Source organism: Nansenia antarctica (genome assembly GCF_963989245.1).
Source record: "Nansenia antarctica genome assembly, chromosome: 7".
NCBI lineage: Eukaryota > Metazoa > Chordata > Actinopteri > Argentiniformes > Microstomatidae > Nansenia > Nansenia antarctica.
The window spans coordinates 54,022,168-54,037,359 of record NC_137677.1 but is presented as its reverse complement, the minus strand read 5'-3'; the positions used below and the strand labels follow the sequence as shown (position 1 = coordinate 54,037,359).

General features: G+C 43.9%; 1 protein-coding gene across 3 annotated transcripts in view; it reads right to left on the bottom strand.

Annotated features, from left to right (window-relative positions):
• LOC308161746 (dedicator of cytokinesis protein 9) overlaps positions 1-15,192 on the bottom strand; it is a gene marked incomplete at its 5' end in the record, with an annotated part of 60,504 nt that overhangs the window by 11,894 nt on the left and 33,418 nt on the right. For 2 of the 3 annotated variants that reach the window (XM_080535806.1, XM_080535808.1), the window contains 25 exons: positions 20-86; positions 559-673; positions 3,349-3,482; positions 3,576-3,690; positions 3,789-3,905; positions 4,028-4,206; positions 6,447-6,558; positions 6,727-6,810; positions 6,962-7,108; positions 7,957-8,028; positions 8,164-8,289; positions 8,383-8,452; positions 8,951-9,066; positions 10,024-10,113; positions 10,396-10,485; positions 10,932-11,047; positions 11,264-11,387; positions 11,509-11,601; positions 11,725-11,790; positions 12,034-12,221; positions 12,348-12,427; positions 12,795-12,917; positions 13,438-13,520; positions 13,926-14,048; positions 14,294-14,506. In XM_080535806.1, coding sequence (XP_080391932.1) covers positions 20-86; positions 559-673; positions 3,349-3,482; positions 3,576-3,690; positions 3,789-3,905; positions 4,028-4,206; positions 6,447-6,558; positions 6,727-6,810; positions 6,962-7,108; positions 7,957-8,028; positions 8,164-8,289; positions 8,383-8,452; positions 8,951-9,066; positions 10,024-10,113; positions 10,396-10,485; positions 10,932-11,047; positions 11,264-11,387; positions 11,509-11,601; positions 11,725-11,790; positions 12,034-12,221; positions 12,348-12,427; positions 12,795-12,917; positions 13,438-13,520; positions 13,926-14,048; positions 14,294-14,506 — 2,843 coding nt within the window. The remainder of the gene's footprint in view (positions 1-19; positions 87-558; positions 674-3,348; positions 3,483-3,575; positions 3,691-3,788; positions 3,906-4,027; positions 4,207-6,446; positions 6,559-6,726; positions 6,811-6,961; positions 7,109-7,956; positions 8,029-8,163; positions 8,290-8,382; positions 8,453-8,950; positions 9,067-10,023; positions 10,114-10,395; positions 10,486-10,931; positions 11,048-11,263; positions 11,388-11,508; positions 11,602-11,724; positions 11,791-12,033; positions 12,222-12,347; positions 12,428-12,794; positions 12,918-13,437; positions 13,521-13,925; positions 14,049-14,293; positions 14,507-15,192) is intronic. The other variant, XM_080535807.1, reaches the window with a different exon arrangement.

The window sequence follows — 15,192 nt, the reverse complement described above, 5'->3', positions numbered from 1 at the left end:
CTCAGCATCCACGACTTACTCTACTAGTGTGAAGAAGTCCATCAGCTCAGCAGATGAAGCTTTGTTCCAGTATGTGAACAGGGCATCTGGATGAGGAGGAGATGGGAGTTAATGAGAGTGACCAGGGTTGAAGACATGAATAGAATAGAATAGAATAGACTGTATTGTCCTTGTACAGTTGCTTATACAATGAAATTGTAGTGGTTCTTCTGAAGGTGCAAAAAAAGAAAAGCGACAAATATTACACACTAGACAAATTAAAAAGCGAAAATGCTATAAAACAAGCTAAGAGACAATGAGGTCCGTGGTGTCATAAGTGCAAATAAAAACAACAATCTTAAGAAAATAAAAACTATAAAAGCAAGCTGAAAGACATGAGGTCAGTGGCGTTATAATACTGTAATAATACTGTAAAAATATATAAATGTATAAATAGGCACACAGTTGAAGACAGTCATAAGATCTTGGAAGTGTATGTTTGTATGTGTTAGTGTGTGTTAGTGTGTGTGTGTGTGTGTGTGTGTGTGTGTGTGTGTGTGTGTGTTTCTGTAGTCGTACCCTCAGACATGCTCTTGAGCACGTGTAGGAAGCACATGAGCAGGCTCTTGATTTCTCCCTGGTCCAGTTTGTCACAGCGCAGCAAGGTGCTACCCAGGGCAGAGGCGGGCTGGTTCTGAGGGACAGAAGCACGGGTCAGAGACACACTGACATTCCTATCTCCTGTCTTCAACTTCTGACCTCGATCACACAACTTAGCCTTCTTAACTGGTTTATTTTTATTTTTAATGAAGCTGTTAGGGTTAGGGTTAAGTTCAACATGAAAGCCCAGGGTGGTCATGGTATTATTACTATACTACTATTAATGGAGGCAGCTGGGCTCTACAGTACCTGAGGATGAGACTGCCAGTTGAGCTCTAAGTGTACATAATCACTACCTCTCCAAGCAAGGGTAGAGAGCAGGGAGCAGGAACCAATAACAAAGCAGTGGTGATGAAGCAACTTTACCATAGCATGGGTTTGGCAATAACACAGTGTCTTCCTTTGCCAGCAGTGAAATGGTCTAGACTGTAAACCAAATGAAACTCCGAACTGAGTGAGGATGACATCATGGAAAGACTGAAGCAATGTCTTAAGAGGGGTGTTGACAGAGGAAGTTAGCTTAGCTGCCCCAAATAAGTCAAATAATTTGATTAAAGACAGTTAGGAAGTAATTTGCATGAATTCTTTATCCAAGAGAGATGTAAAAATAGAACTATATTTAATGGAGATTGAGAGGAGATCTTTAATCAATGTCATCTCATTTTCTTGCTAGTTGACTACGTCTGTTGCTATAGCCTACAAACTGTATGATCAAATGTAGCAGATTTAAATGTAGCACTATAAATACAAATCTGTGGCATCAGATGTGGCATATAATCTTTTACATTTTCAATTGCTTAACTGTTTGTTACATTCTATCTAGGCCATGAGTGAAAACTTTGACCAGAGATTACAAAAAGAATTATAGGCCTAAGAAAAGTAGCACAAACTAGACCCACGATAAAGTCAATACTTCAGGGGGGACTTTGGTCCTCTAAGATTTCCCCACATTAAGCTGAGAGAGTCATACAACACACAGGAAAAGTAAAGTAAAGAGCCTCCACCCATGTGCATGCCACAGTAACACTACTCTAGGAGCTTAGGAAAACCCATAAAACCATACGGTTCATGTCACCGAGGAGAGACAGGTATGTGTCATCCTCCTGGCAAAGAAAGAGACACACACACACACACACACACACACACACACACGCTTGGGATACTCTTAGGCCCAATCCCAATTTACCCCTTGGCCCTACATTTTAGCCCTACCCCTCCAGTTCGATTTTTGAAATCTCCTAGAATGCCTTGCGAATCGAAATGAGGAAGAAAAGCACAAATGTTTTTTTTCTTCTAATAAAGACTTAAAAAAATAGGATAACCATTGTATTATCTTAGTTTAATGCCTAAGTCATTATTCACCTTTTATTTATAACAAGCATAACAAAAACATCGCTAGTATGCCGATGTCTCCAGCGAGCTATCTAACGTTACAACAATGTTTAAAGGCTGATTTGTGCCTTATGACATATGACATAATGATGACAAATGCCGAAATTTAACTGAAGTTCAGCCGCAAAGTTCTTGCACTTATTACCACTCCTCTAATATCAGTGCAGACTGGCAGGGTATGAGCATGGGTTTCTAGCCTACAAAGCACCGCTATTCTGTCATGAACTAGCCTGATAATGAAACATTGTTCTTTTTTATATTTTTTTAATTTGATGACTTGTTTGATCAATTGATAACGTGAAACTTAAGTTGTGAACGAATCGCAAGCGTCCATGCTTTTATATGATACTACTGATGACGTATCAGGATCTTGAAGGGTTATCCCATTTCATAGGGTTAGAATGGAAGGATTTTCGTCCACTACCCCTTGTAACTCGTTCTCACTCTGCGAGTGGTACTCCACCAAGCAAGGGGTAAAATTAGAAATGGGATTGGGCCTTAGTGACAAAAGGGGAGGGAAGGAGGAGGAAGTGGGATGACTGTTCTGTACTTGAAGTGAAATGGCGGACTGTTGGACATTCTCTGAGACACTGGGGACAGTGAGCAGGGAAAAGTCCATGGTGACACGCTTGGTGCGAGCAGAGAGTATGGATTCCTTGGGCTCCGTAAAAAAGTGCAGCACGTTGGCAGAGTGTCTCCGTGCACATTTTTCCTTCTGCCAGCAGGAGTGGGTGGAAGAGTCAATGGTACAAGGACAAGTTAACAGGGAGGACCTTTATCACTGACACTATGTTAATAGGGAATCTCCCATGTGGCTGACAAGTAAAATACAGAAATGTATAAAACCTAAGAATGAAATATATCAACCTCTGTCATTTCTATAGAACAACTGCTTAACTAACTGCTTACAACTGCTTAACTGCTTATAATCATAAACCAACATGTTAGTTAGAGGAGCTTCCTCCATTTTAATGCCACAATGTTATCTTTACGGCATAAACAGATTGACAGCACTGAGGTGATATGTGACAGTAGCTCTCTAACAATTTAGTGGATTCGGCGAGTAATCCCCATTACTACCTAGTTAGTATAGAGTAGTGGGGATTACGCACCGAATCCATTGCATTGAATGTTTTGGCTTGACTAGCGAGTGTGTCATTGATTTTCAACGATGTTGACATTTATTTAAATTGTTCTGAATAAAAGTCTGAACATTTTGATTGGTTGCCGACTTGTTCCCGCTTTCCCCAGCTGCTGTCACATAGTGATACCCTGGCTGCTGCTGATACTTATGGCCATGAAGCACGAGGATCCTACCTTGTCCAGGGAGTTGGTCTTATCATTGTTCTTCTCAGGGAGGCTGTTGCCAGAGTCAGTGCTGATGAGGGAGCCACGGGAGTCAGCGTGTCGCACAGAGTTAATGTTGGGGGTGGAGGATGCGTGGGGGGAGGCTGTAGAACAGAGACACACCAGCCTGGTTACACATATCCCTCTTCCAGCACTAGACAGCATGAACCCAAACCAGACTAGACGGTGTATCTCACCTGTGCCAGAGATGGCCCCAAACAAGTCCTTGTGCAGACTGTTGTCCAGATAAGTACTCGACCTGGGAGGGGTCATCATCATGGAGCTGGCCAGGAGTGGGTCGTCTCTTCCATTCTGAAACCCAGATGGTAAAAGGGAAGACCATCATCAAACTCTAGGGCAGTCACATAGGGATCTGAATTCCAATGGGAGCCACTAGGTGGCAGCCTTACATTGTTGGAGTGGTTGACAGTGAACGGAGAGACTTCTTTCACATTGAGCCTGTTGACGTTCTCCTGTAGTAGGCCAAACAGGGGTAGGTAGAGGGTCGCCAACCTGGCCTGCTGGCTCTGAAAAGGAGATGCAACAAATGCTGTAGATACTGCATGGCACATGAGCACACAGACACATAGGTATGTATCTCACATAAATGACTGGGAAAGCAAAAGACAGGCATAAGAGATGGACTTACCTTAGAGGTGTAGCGTTCGTCAAAGGTGTGTTTGACCATCAGGTTTTTCAACACCTGGATGGAGATCTGTCGGATCTCCCGGAACTCCTGCAAAGCCCCGCCCACCTCCCTCAGCAGAAGGCCAACCAGGAAGTGGTTCTTACAGAAGTCGTCTGTCAGCGAGTAGTCCAGCTGGAGGTCTGAGAGGAGGAACAGAAGGAATTTAGGATGGATGGAGGGAGAAGGAAGAGGAGGAGGACGTCCCAGAATCTCAACAATCTGTCCTGATGTAAACAAGCCCACACAACAGCACATAACAAGAGCAGGGGCTGATGTTTCTTAATCTTATATAGACTGTTCCCATCAGAACGACTTTAGACTCTACTTGAACTCGGACAGAGATTGCAATCATGACATGAAAACAAGCTGTGCTATGTTATTTCCAAGGCTGAGTACCTCTCTAGCTAGGAAACACATAGGTACACAGCAAACAAAACGTTTGAGAAGGCCCCTAGCAAGACATTTGGAATTATTTCATGTTATTTTGTTGTCCATCAGTGGGAGTTCCTCCATGGTGAGATATAAACAAATAGAGTCTCAAATTCAATCTTTTTTCTGGCCACAGTTTTGCATGCACATTTTCCTTTTACATATCTGTCATCCTTGAGTTAATGTAAAGGCCAATGCACACGGCCCCGATTTTGTCGCACCGCCGAATTCGATTCCATTGTTTTGAATGAGACAATGCACACGGCGTGCAATGCGATATTATCGCACGACAACATTCGATTCTCCATTCACACCAATTGAAATAATTCAAAGAATTGAGAATCGAATGTTGTCGTGCGACAAAATCGCACGCCGTGTGCATTGGCCTTAAGGATCACCTGTTTAGAGTGCACAATCACAAAATAAACTAAGAATGAATCAATCGAATACACAGCAATCAAAACCCACAGTGGTTGGAATGATCACTCACTGAAAGATCACGGTAAACAATGTTATTGGTGTGAATGACCAGATTCTGTTAGCAAGCAGGGTGTTTTACATGGGTTAAAGATCAGCAAATAAACAGAAATAGCTTCACAGAGTATGAGCCACAAGTAACATAGAGAAGGTGTACTGGAATGGAGGTGATCAAATGTCATTTCCACAGTTTGCCTCATATGAGCTGTAATTGGTTTACGTGCAAGTTTAAACATCTTAACATCTTTTTCTTTTAGATTGAAATGAGCAAATTATGTTACAAAGAATACAACCTCCACACCCAGGCACACAAGCACACACACGCACACGCACACGCACACCGCACACACACACACACACACACACACACACACACACACACACACACACACACACACACACACACACACACACACACACACACACACACACACACACACACACACACACACACACACACACACACACACACACACAGCCAAATCATAATCATGTATATTGTGATTTAGTATTTGACATGGAGGTGACAAGTAACTCATTCCACACCATGAATAGGCAATACTGAATGACTGAATTCAGTTGTTCAAGAGAATTATTTGGCCCATGTGGCCAGTATTTTTTCTGACATAACAAACAAGCAGCACACCTTGCACCTACCTACAGGAGTATCGTATGACTCCATGCTGGGGGAAAGTAAAGCTAATTGGCAAAAGAGAGAGGAACACAAAATGGACAGAAAAAAGTAAGCTCTATTAAAAATAGAGGCAGCTAGAATAGAGAAAATAATGTTAATACTGCGTATACTGGTCATTCCCATAAAAAGGCTGTTTATTCACCATCGCTACTGAAATGGGACAGTAGAAGTACTTTCATGACCAGGCTAGAGAAGAGATTTAATCCACTATCCACTTCAATTGCTAACAAAACCACTGTGTTCGTACAGATATCTACAATATTAAACATTCAGAAAGCATCCAAAGCTTTCTTTCTTCAAAATAACTGTGCCCCTTGTCAGAAGACGTTGATCATAAGCACACCTTCATAAACACCTTCAGTATTTAAAAAGACACTGATTACGGTTTAAACTAATAATCACTCCTCACTCCTCACTTTTAAATCCCACCTCAAAACCTACCTGTTCTCCCATGCCTACAGCCTCCCCTACCCCTAGCCATCTCCCCCATCCCCGGCCACCCCCCCCCCCCCCTGGACACGCATACAACCTCCCCTACCCCTAACCACCTCCCCCCCCCTACCACCCCCCCCCCCTCCCCGTTAGCTGATTCTGTGTTCCATGTGTCCATGTTGCTTGCTGTTTTTGTGTTTTCCGTATCTCCTGTATTGTCAGCGTCTTTGAGCCTCGGAAAAGCGCTATATAAATGTAATGAATTATTATTAATTATTATTATTATTATAACTCATTGAATTGTAGGCAGAGATGTGTGTGTGTTGCCTAAACAACAACTGTACTCACCTTGAAATCTCTGGATTCTCCCCTTTCCAAAAGGCATGGGCAGATTCAGAGGAATGTAGTGCTCGTGGTTACAGACGACACGCAGGAACTCAAACTTAAACTCACACAGAGTCTGAAAAGAAGAGCGTGTTCTACATCAGTAATGGAAAACAACCACATTTGCAACACTCAACAACACACTCTGAGCTCATCCTCTATTCTCAAAAGCAGTGGAAATATGAAGGGATGAAAAACATCAACAACCACATCACTGGAATAACGCAACGCATTGCATAACTACCTTGGAGTCTCCCGGAATAAAGCAGTTGATGTAGTTGTTGATCTGCTTGAAGACAAACCCTCTGTCCATCAGGGTGAAACAGCGCTGAGGAGAGAGGTCAGAGAGAGGTCATTTTCATCCAGTACAGAAGGGAACTAAGAACCTTCAATTAGAAGCAGAACTGACTACAAGAGCTCATTCTTGTGTGTGTAGCCAGCCATTGAGATTCAGTACACTGTAGTAGACGATGGCTCACCTTGATGAAGACAGCCAGGCTGTGGTTGGCGTTCCTGGCGGCGTCCAGATTGTCCTTGTACTTCTGGGTGATGTGGGGCATCATCATGTTGACCAGGGTCTCCACCGTGTGGTGGAAGGCTGCAGAGAAACGCTGGTTCCTGGACAGCTGTGAGACAGAGCCAGGCTGTTACTGTCAGAGCTACACACACCCAGACCTGGGTTCAAATAGTATCTGTTTATATCAATTACTTTACGTGTGATGAACTTAGCTAGCCAGGTACCCAATAGTCCCAAAAGGGCAAACCCTTCCCATCCTGCACACTGGGCAGGCTAAATCAAACGCACCTACAGTAGAATAATCAAAAGAGAATAAACACTGCTCTGACTGAGGCCTGCAGCCAAAACAACCCATTCCAACACACACCAACCAACAACCACAGCTATTCCCCACAGGCTATCCCAGTCACCATAGCAGGAGGAACCCATCATGGATTGTTTCCTCTGTTTAGAGCGACACACTCTTGAGGGAGACTAATGGTTCCTACAGTGGCTTGTTGATTATACAGTACATGACCATGCCAGGCAGGGTAAACACAGGGCTATGGTTAGTAAGGGTAGATGTGTGTGTGTGTGTGTACTGTCTGTGGATAGTATTGTGGGATGTGCTTTATTCTGTGGCAGAACTGTGGCTGCCCTTATGGCTTAGCCTATTAATAACTGGAGCTGATGAGATGACATGCATGTAGTAGAATTAGTCTCTTATGGGCATGCTAAGACAGACTTAGTGGGGTAGTGGTGGTCTAGTGGATAGTGAGTTGGACTTGTGATCGGAAGGTTGTGAGTTCAAATCCCGCCTGAAACCACACCACTACTAGTGTGCCCTTGAGTAAGGCACTTAGCCCTCAGTTACTCCAGGGGGAATGTCCCTGTAATTCGTAATTGTAAGTCGCTTTGGATTAAAAGCGTCTGCTAAATGGCAAAATTATAATTTTATAATTATAATTATAGACTTACCTTGACTTTACAGCTCTCAATCAAGTACTGGGCCATGGACTTCACTAAGGCTTCGAAGAAATACCACGAGTACTACAGGAGAGAGACATAAAATCAACAATTCAATGCAAACTTGACATGAAAGTCCTTATAACCACATCCAGATTTTCATACAAATATAACCTCTGTTTCTCTGTTGCATATTGTCCTATATATACCATACGTTACCTTGAGTAGCTTGTTGCAGGTGAGGAAGTCTGTGGAAGGCTTCAGTATTGCAGTCATGGCTTTGGCCAGCTCCTCGTGCACTAGCCTAGTCGTCGTGGCTACATATGGCTCAGTCTTAAACACATACTGGACCAGGGAAGCAAGCAAGAACAACATTAGATTTCTTTACCCATTGAGTGTGCGCTAATGTGCCATAATGATGAGTAACATTATGCATACCTTTACATATGACCGCAGGTAGTGCTCCAACCCCTCTTCATGGCACTGGGCAACAATGTGAATCATGACTCTGAGAGGAGTAATAGAGAATGTGTAAGACAGAGTTGTACAGGCATGATAATGGGAGGTCTTCAGGTTACATCTTAACTGCTCCTCCTGAGACATCTTCTGACCCTCACCACTACGTCTCCTAAAGACACCCGCTTTCCCCTCTACTGTGTCCCTAAGAACTTCTATTGCCCCCCTTGTACTGTTTCTCAGTTTCTCCAGAAAAAAATAATAAAATAAAAAAATAATAAAATAAATAAGAATAATTAGTAGAAGGCGATAATAGGGAGAAGGTCTTTCCTTCTATCAGTGGCCCCGGGCCCGAGCTGGATTACTCTTCCTGCAACGAATGGTGGACTGCTGATTCACATGCTTAGTATTCAAATGTATTGATTGTAAGTCGCTTTGGAATAAGGCGTCTGCTAAATGCCAAAAATGTAAATGTAAAAATAATGGGAGGTGTGAGGCTCTTCGAGCATGTCACACAGTTTACCATGTACAGCAACATGGGACTACTTGCCTGGTGACGTTAACGGCCACCTCTTCATGGGTGGCACTGGTCAGCACACGGAACAACTGATTCAGAGTAGTGGGCAGGAACTTGATCATCACATGACTCTCCATAGCGTGAAGAGACTAAGGGAGAAGGATATGGTACAGTATTACATAGGGGACTGCTGCATACTGTATGTGTGTACCTCTGTGCTCTCTTCTCTTGAGTCCAAACTATTGTTAAACTATCCTAATCACCCCAGGTAGAGATTCAATTACTGCAAATGAGAACAATAAGCACTTTCACCAAACCAAACTCAAATCTATATTTCTGATGAGCTTAGATATGCAACTCAAATCCAACTGGGGCAAACCCTGGCAGGCAGGCAGGCAGGCACATACACGCACGCACGCACGCACGCGCGCACGCACACACACACACACACACACACACACACACACACACACACACACACACATTTGACATAAGAGGAAACCAAAGTAACAACTACAATAACAGGACACACCTGAGAATAAGCATGTGTTAATCACACACATCTTATTAGTCAGTTCCTGGCAGCATAAGGCAGAGCAGGGTACTGGCGCATCACTAGCTACGTACAGAACGCTAACACAAGGCCAGCCAAGTCATTTGGCTACTTGCCAGTGAAACTTGCTGCTCTGCCTGACCTCGTGTGTGACCCTCTGGCCATTGTTTGTGTGAACTAGCGTGTTTACATTAGCACCCAAGAGGTACATCAGAATATGTGTCTCTCCGTGTCAATGTCCACAGGGACACAATGGAGAGAGATGGTGGATCGGAGCCCAGGGTAATGTTAGCATTGTCCTACCAAGGCCTGAGTAAACAAGCACAGATTTCTAAACATCCTGAGGAAATCAGACAGTGTGGCCAGAGTGAGTGATGAGTGACAAGCGGGTCATTAGAGAGAGAGAGAGAGAGACACACACACAGAGAGAAGACAGGGGACAGGGACAGTCATATGACACATGTCTCACGTCTCAGTCCCCAGTCAGAGTAACAGGTCCCCTGACATTGTGATCGTACCCACTGAGCTGTAACTGAAACGCTCCCTGCCTTACCTTCAGGTACTTGACCAGCTCTCCTCCTGACACCTGGGCTGCAGACTCTGAGCTCTGACAGTGGTGGAAGAAATTGTGCAAATGTTGATCCTACGGAGGGGGAATAAGGTAGACTAATTAGTAGAGTTGATCTTCATTTCCTATACAGTAGGCCTAACACTGAATGAAACAATTTCTATCGGATAGGTGGTGTAAAGAACAACTCCACGCAACACTGCTTACTTGCAAAAAATCTGTGATTAACTAGTGATTCATAATCACTAGTTATTCATAGTGATAACAGTACACAAACATGAGGAAATGATTCCCCCTAGAGAGTCATTGGCTGTAGGAAAATGGTTAACTCTTGGTTCATGCTTGTGAAATACTGACCTGAGTGTAGACCGTGGAGACAAGGTGAGCAGACACCTTAAACAAAGGCTTGCCTCCATCCACCCATTTGATTTCAGGACCAGAATGCTGCTACATAAGACAGAAACAAGTCATAAGCATCACATGAACATCACAAAACACACGTACTAGTGTGTTAAAACAAGTCTAGAGTGAATACACTTCAAAGGTGGGTTCATGTTTTACATTGGTATATTGCATGAACAACATATTGCATATCAGTGCATTTCAGAGAAGAGTTCATCAAAGCTCAAGCCCAAGTTTTTGTGAATTAGCAGTACGGTAATTAGTTCTGACACAACCTTGAGGCTGACAACAGCCAATCACTGCAACTGTGTCAACTCCTACTGCAAGGTTATGTCATGACTCTTGACTTTCTCTCCTCTTCTCTCCTAACTGTTTAAACATCATTAAAGGAACATTTTAGACTATTGAGATACACCCTTAAGCTCTACCCACACATAACTCATCCTCTCTCCCAGCCCTCCCTTGTGCCCCTCCTGTGAGATAAGTTGTACCTTGACACCCTCCTGACAGCTGAGGTAGCCGGCGGGGAGGTTGGCAGCCACAGGGACGTGACTCTCATTCATGATCACCCTGCCGTCCTTCAGCAAGGGAAGCCAGGCGTAACCCACTGGTAACAGGGACGAGAGACCAGTCTGTCAGCACAGTCTGACACCCAACAGCACTCAGGATCGAGATAACAGAGCAGTTCGAAGACTGGCACTGGCATAAATCAGCCACAGTTACGGTATACAGGAGAGATTAATTCAGGCTGGATCTAGAAGGATTTATTAATGAATCAGCTGTGTGGCCACGTCTGGTCGTGTCTGGGGGGGCCTGGTTATACCTTGAGTTTCCACCGTGTCTCTCTTCTTGGTGCTGGCTTTGCTGTTGCTGTCACAGCTAACATGAAAGAATGTGAACAGCAGATGGTGCTTCTCGTGGAGCTGGGTGGGCAGCTCAATCTTAAACTGAGGGAGGGGAAGATAAACACAGCCTCGGGATTAATAAATACACAGGCTACTGCTTCATCTGTCCACCGCTCATTACTGTGGCTGTACAGCATGTATACATTGGCCCGAGATGTCTTACCTCATCATAGAACTCTGGGTTCTGCTGGTGATGTAATACTGCAGCAAAGGCATTTTTGGTAAACAAACGTCCTCCTGGTCGGCCATAGATGCACTGCAGGATTAGTAACAGTGATTAATTAGTATTCATCTCCAGTAAACGGTACGTTGTTCCCCTGCTAGAAAGGACACAGTGGATCCGGGAACACAGCCAGGAGACATATGAGCAGGAGCGTACCTTGAGCGAAACAGCCTCCTCCTCATCCGAGTCCTTGAACTCGATGCAGACAGCTACGTTTCTAGCCTGAGGACAGACACACAGAACAAAGCTGACCCACTTACAGACACTACGGGCAACACAATTCTGCTTGGCTGCAAATTTAGAGCTCAGTTTCTATGTTACAAAAGTTGGAAAATTAACACACCATACAATATCATTCTACAGGTTGACTCCATAAGTAATAAGTAACAATGTAAATTTATGTAAATGTAGTAAATAATTTTTTGGGGACCATGATAACAGTGTAAGATCAGTTTGTGGTTATACCTTTGCAAATGACTTTTGGCTGTCATACTTCAAGTGCTTGGGGTAGACATAGAGGTGATTGTTGTAGATGGTGAAAGGCTGGGAGCACTTGGCTATGTACGGGACAAACTCCTCCACTTCAAAGAAGATATTGGTCTTCTCACTGGTCTCAAACTGCTTCACAGGAATGTAGGATGAGGTAACGCAATCTACACACACAGAACAGGCAGGGGGGAAACCGAATAAGCATCACATAGACAATGAGACAAATCTGATCTGAGGAGAAGAAATATCTTTCATCTGTTGGCGGTGTGTGTTGAATTTGGAGAACTCACTTGTCAAGTCAGGGGCAACATTGTCAATGGTAACGTCTAGATTTCCTAAGATTACAGGCAGCTTGGCCATCTTCTCTGGCCTGAGGAGAAGAAGCAAAATAAGCACTGGTTAATGCCTTTGTTATCATCTACCTAGGAGTGAATGGGAACCAGGCAGTCGGCCTGGAAACTACCCTTTGAACAGAACAGAACCAAAGTGGAGAACCAAATATTTGTAAAGGTGAGAAAACATTAACAGGCTTTCAATGCTTTTCAAAGAGAACATGTGGTTCAAAATGTACCCATCAAAATCGAAAGCCAAAAAACCATTCCAAGGGGATGGGGATTTTGTTGATCAAATACTATAATAACCATTTGATCATTCAGACTAAACAGACCATTTTTAAAATGATATCAAGATCATATTCATAAAAAAAAAAAAAAAAAAAACAGAGTTATTGTACTAACTTTCTGAAATCTGCCAGCAGTTTGAACATGTCATCGTTGGACAGCTTGTTGCTGTCCTGCCTGTAGATGGCAGAGAAGCGAGCGCTCTTGTCCAGTGTCCCTGACGCATCTTTGAACAGAGGCCTGAAAGGAGAGATGAGTCAGAAACCTGTCAGGTCACACAGATTTGTTTCCAGTGCTTCTATGAACACGAAGACTTCTGACGTTTCGGTCAGTGGTTTTTTCCACTGGCTTGGGGGTAGATCTCAGTGCTCCCAGACTTCCTGCAGAAGCTGATCTGTAAACGTACTGTAGACCATTGGAAAGAAGCAGAGCACCTGTGACACCTTCATTCTTTTTTTCCAGGCACTGTGGCCACTAAGCTGTTTCCAAAACTCCTAATAACTAGACAACTGTAAATAATTAGAACAGATTTGAGATATTCACATACATAACTTACTTGCCTGGAAATCAACACAGTAAGTGACCAGAACATGTCCGATTTCACAATAGTCTTTCCAACTGTCATTATTCAGTGGATGTTGCTTGACCAATATGAATTTTTGAATACCTTTTTTGAATATTTTTTTCTGAGAATGATTCATGTTTAATTCATGTTGTTATACAATAGAAGTGTCAGCTCAGTTTAGCACCCATACAGTACCTGGCCGCCCATGCAAAAGGCATCCTATACTGGCCCAACCTGCCGCAGGCTAACTTGGCATTCTTCAGGACCTTCTGTGCCACCTGGTGGGAGAGAGGGATGGAGTGTGAGTGGACCCACACTGTTCTAACAACACAGACAGCAATGCTACTCAGTGCTCCAGCAGATCCTATTGAGTTAGCTCAGAGGCCTGCCAATCTATCCACACACTCACTGCCTCAATAGTCCCTGATGCATTTTACATTGTTTCTCTTGAATGTTATTACTGCTCGCCGTATCTCCTTGATATTCCATAACCAGATTTGTACAGCCAAAGCTTGTGGTTATAGTGTTATTTTAACCAGCCAGCACTTAGAACATGGATGATTTGATCATTTATCATGTGGAATTATCCAATGAAATTCACTTAGCCTGAGGGAAAACATCGTTTTCTATGTTTCTATGTTCTATGGAGTGTGTTGAGCTCTGTTTTGTTTTCTGGACAATACCTTGGTGGAGTCAGAGCTCTTCATGTAGGGCTCTGCACAGTGTGTGATTCCCCCCTGAAGGACCTTCTCAATGCGGGCCACCAGGAAGATATCTGGGTGTGGACAAGTTACTGAGAACACTCCCTGTGAAGAGAGAAGGTCAGTGAAAGCAGAGATCTAAATCCCTAAGTAAGTAAGTAAGTAAGTAAGTAAAGCTTTATTTCTATAGCGCCTTTCGTACATGAAATGCAACTCAAAGCAGTACGTGAATTAATTCGCACACAGCTCAGCTGGGTGGGCAGCTCAATTGGAATGAGGAAAAGAGATGAGGAAAAAGACACACAGCCTCTCATTGACCAAATACACATTCTTCTCCTCCATCAGCTCACCTGTCTGGGGTACTGCATGGTCCCCTCGGGCAGGCCGTGGACCACCCTCTGGGCCCCCAGCAAGGCGTCCCCGCCCCCGTTTATGTACTGGCTGCTGGGGTTGGCCACCAACTGTCTGACGGACGGGTGGTTCAGGTCCACGTGGAAATCTGACGAGATCTTACGGCTGTTCTGGATATCGAACAGTGAAAGGGTGACGTAGAACGGCTCCACCTGGAGAAGAAGAAGCAACCAAGTAAACCACTCTGTTGATGTAGTAAACAAACATTCACAGTGGGAGAATGAGCTACTTCTCTTATTATCTCTATGCAGATCACAACTGTAATGGATGGGGTAGTGGTGGTCTAGTGGATAGTGAGTTGGACTTGTGATCGGAAGGTTGTGAGTTCAAATCCCGCCTGAAACCACACCACTTAGCCCTCAGTTACTCCAGGGGGAATGTCCCTGTAATTCGTAATTGTAAGTCGCTTTGGATTAAAAGCTTCTGCTAAATGGCAAAATTATTAAAATTATTATTTTGAATTAAAAGTGTTTTCTACTGTCATACACTGCTGAAATGACAATGCAATTCTGCCTAGTGCCTAGTGTTCCTGTCAGGTCTCTTCTGTATCTCAGTGTGTGTGTGTGTGTGTGTGTGTGTGTGTGTGTGTGTGTGTGTGTGTGTGTGTGTGTGTGTCAGTCTGTCAGCTCTGAGTATCTGTGAGCAGGGTTATGTTCCCTCTCTAATGGACATGCTGCTGATAGCGACAGCAGGAAACCAGCCACCATTAGACAGATCCTTCCCCATCACTGTAGCTCTGTGCTGGTTACTATGCCAACACCAGTCCTCCCTCTACACAAAGACAAACAGCAGGGATGACATACACCAGAGATTTCATCCCTCCTCCCTCCACCCCCCT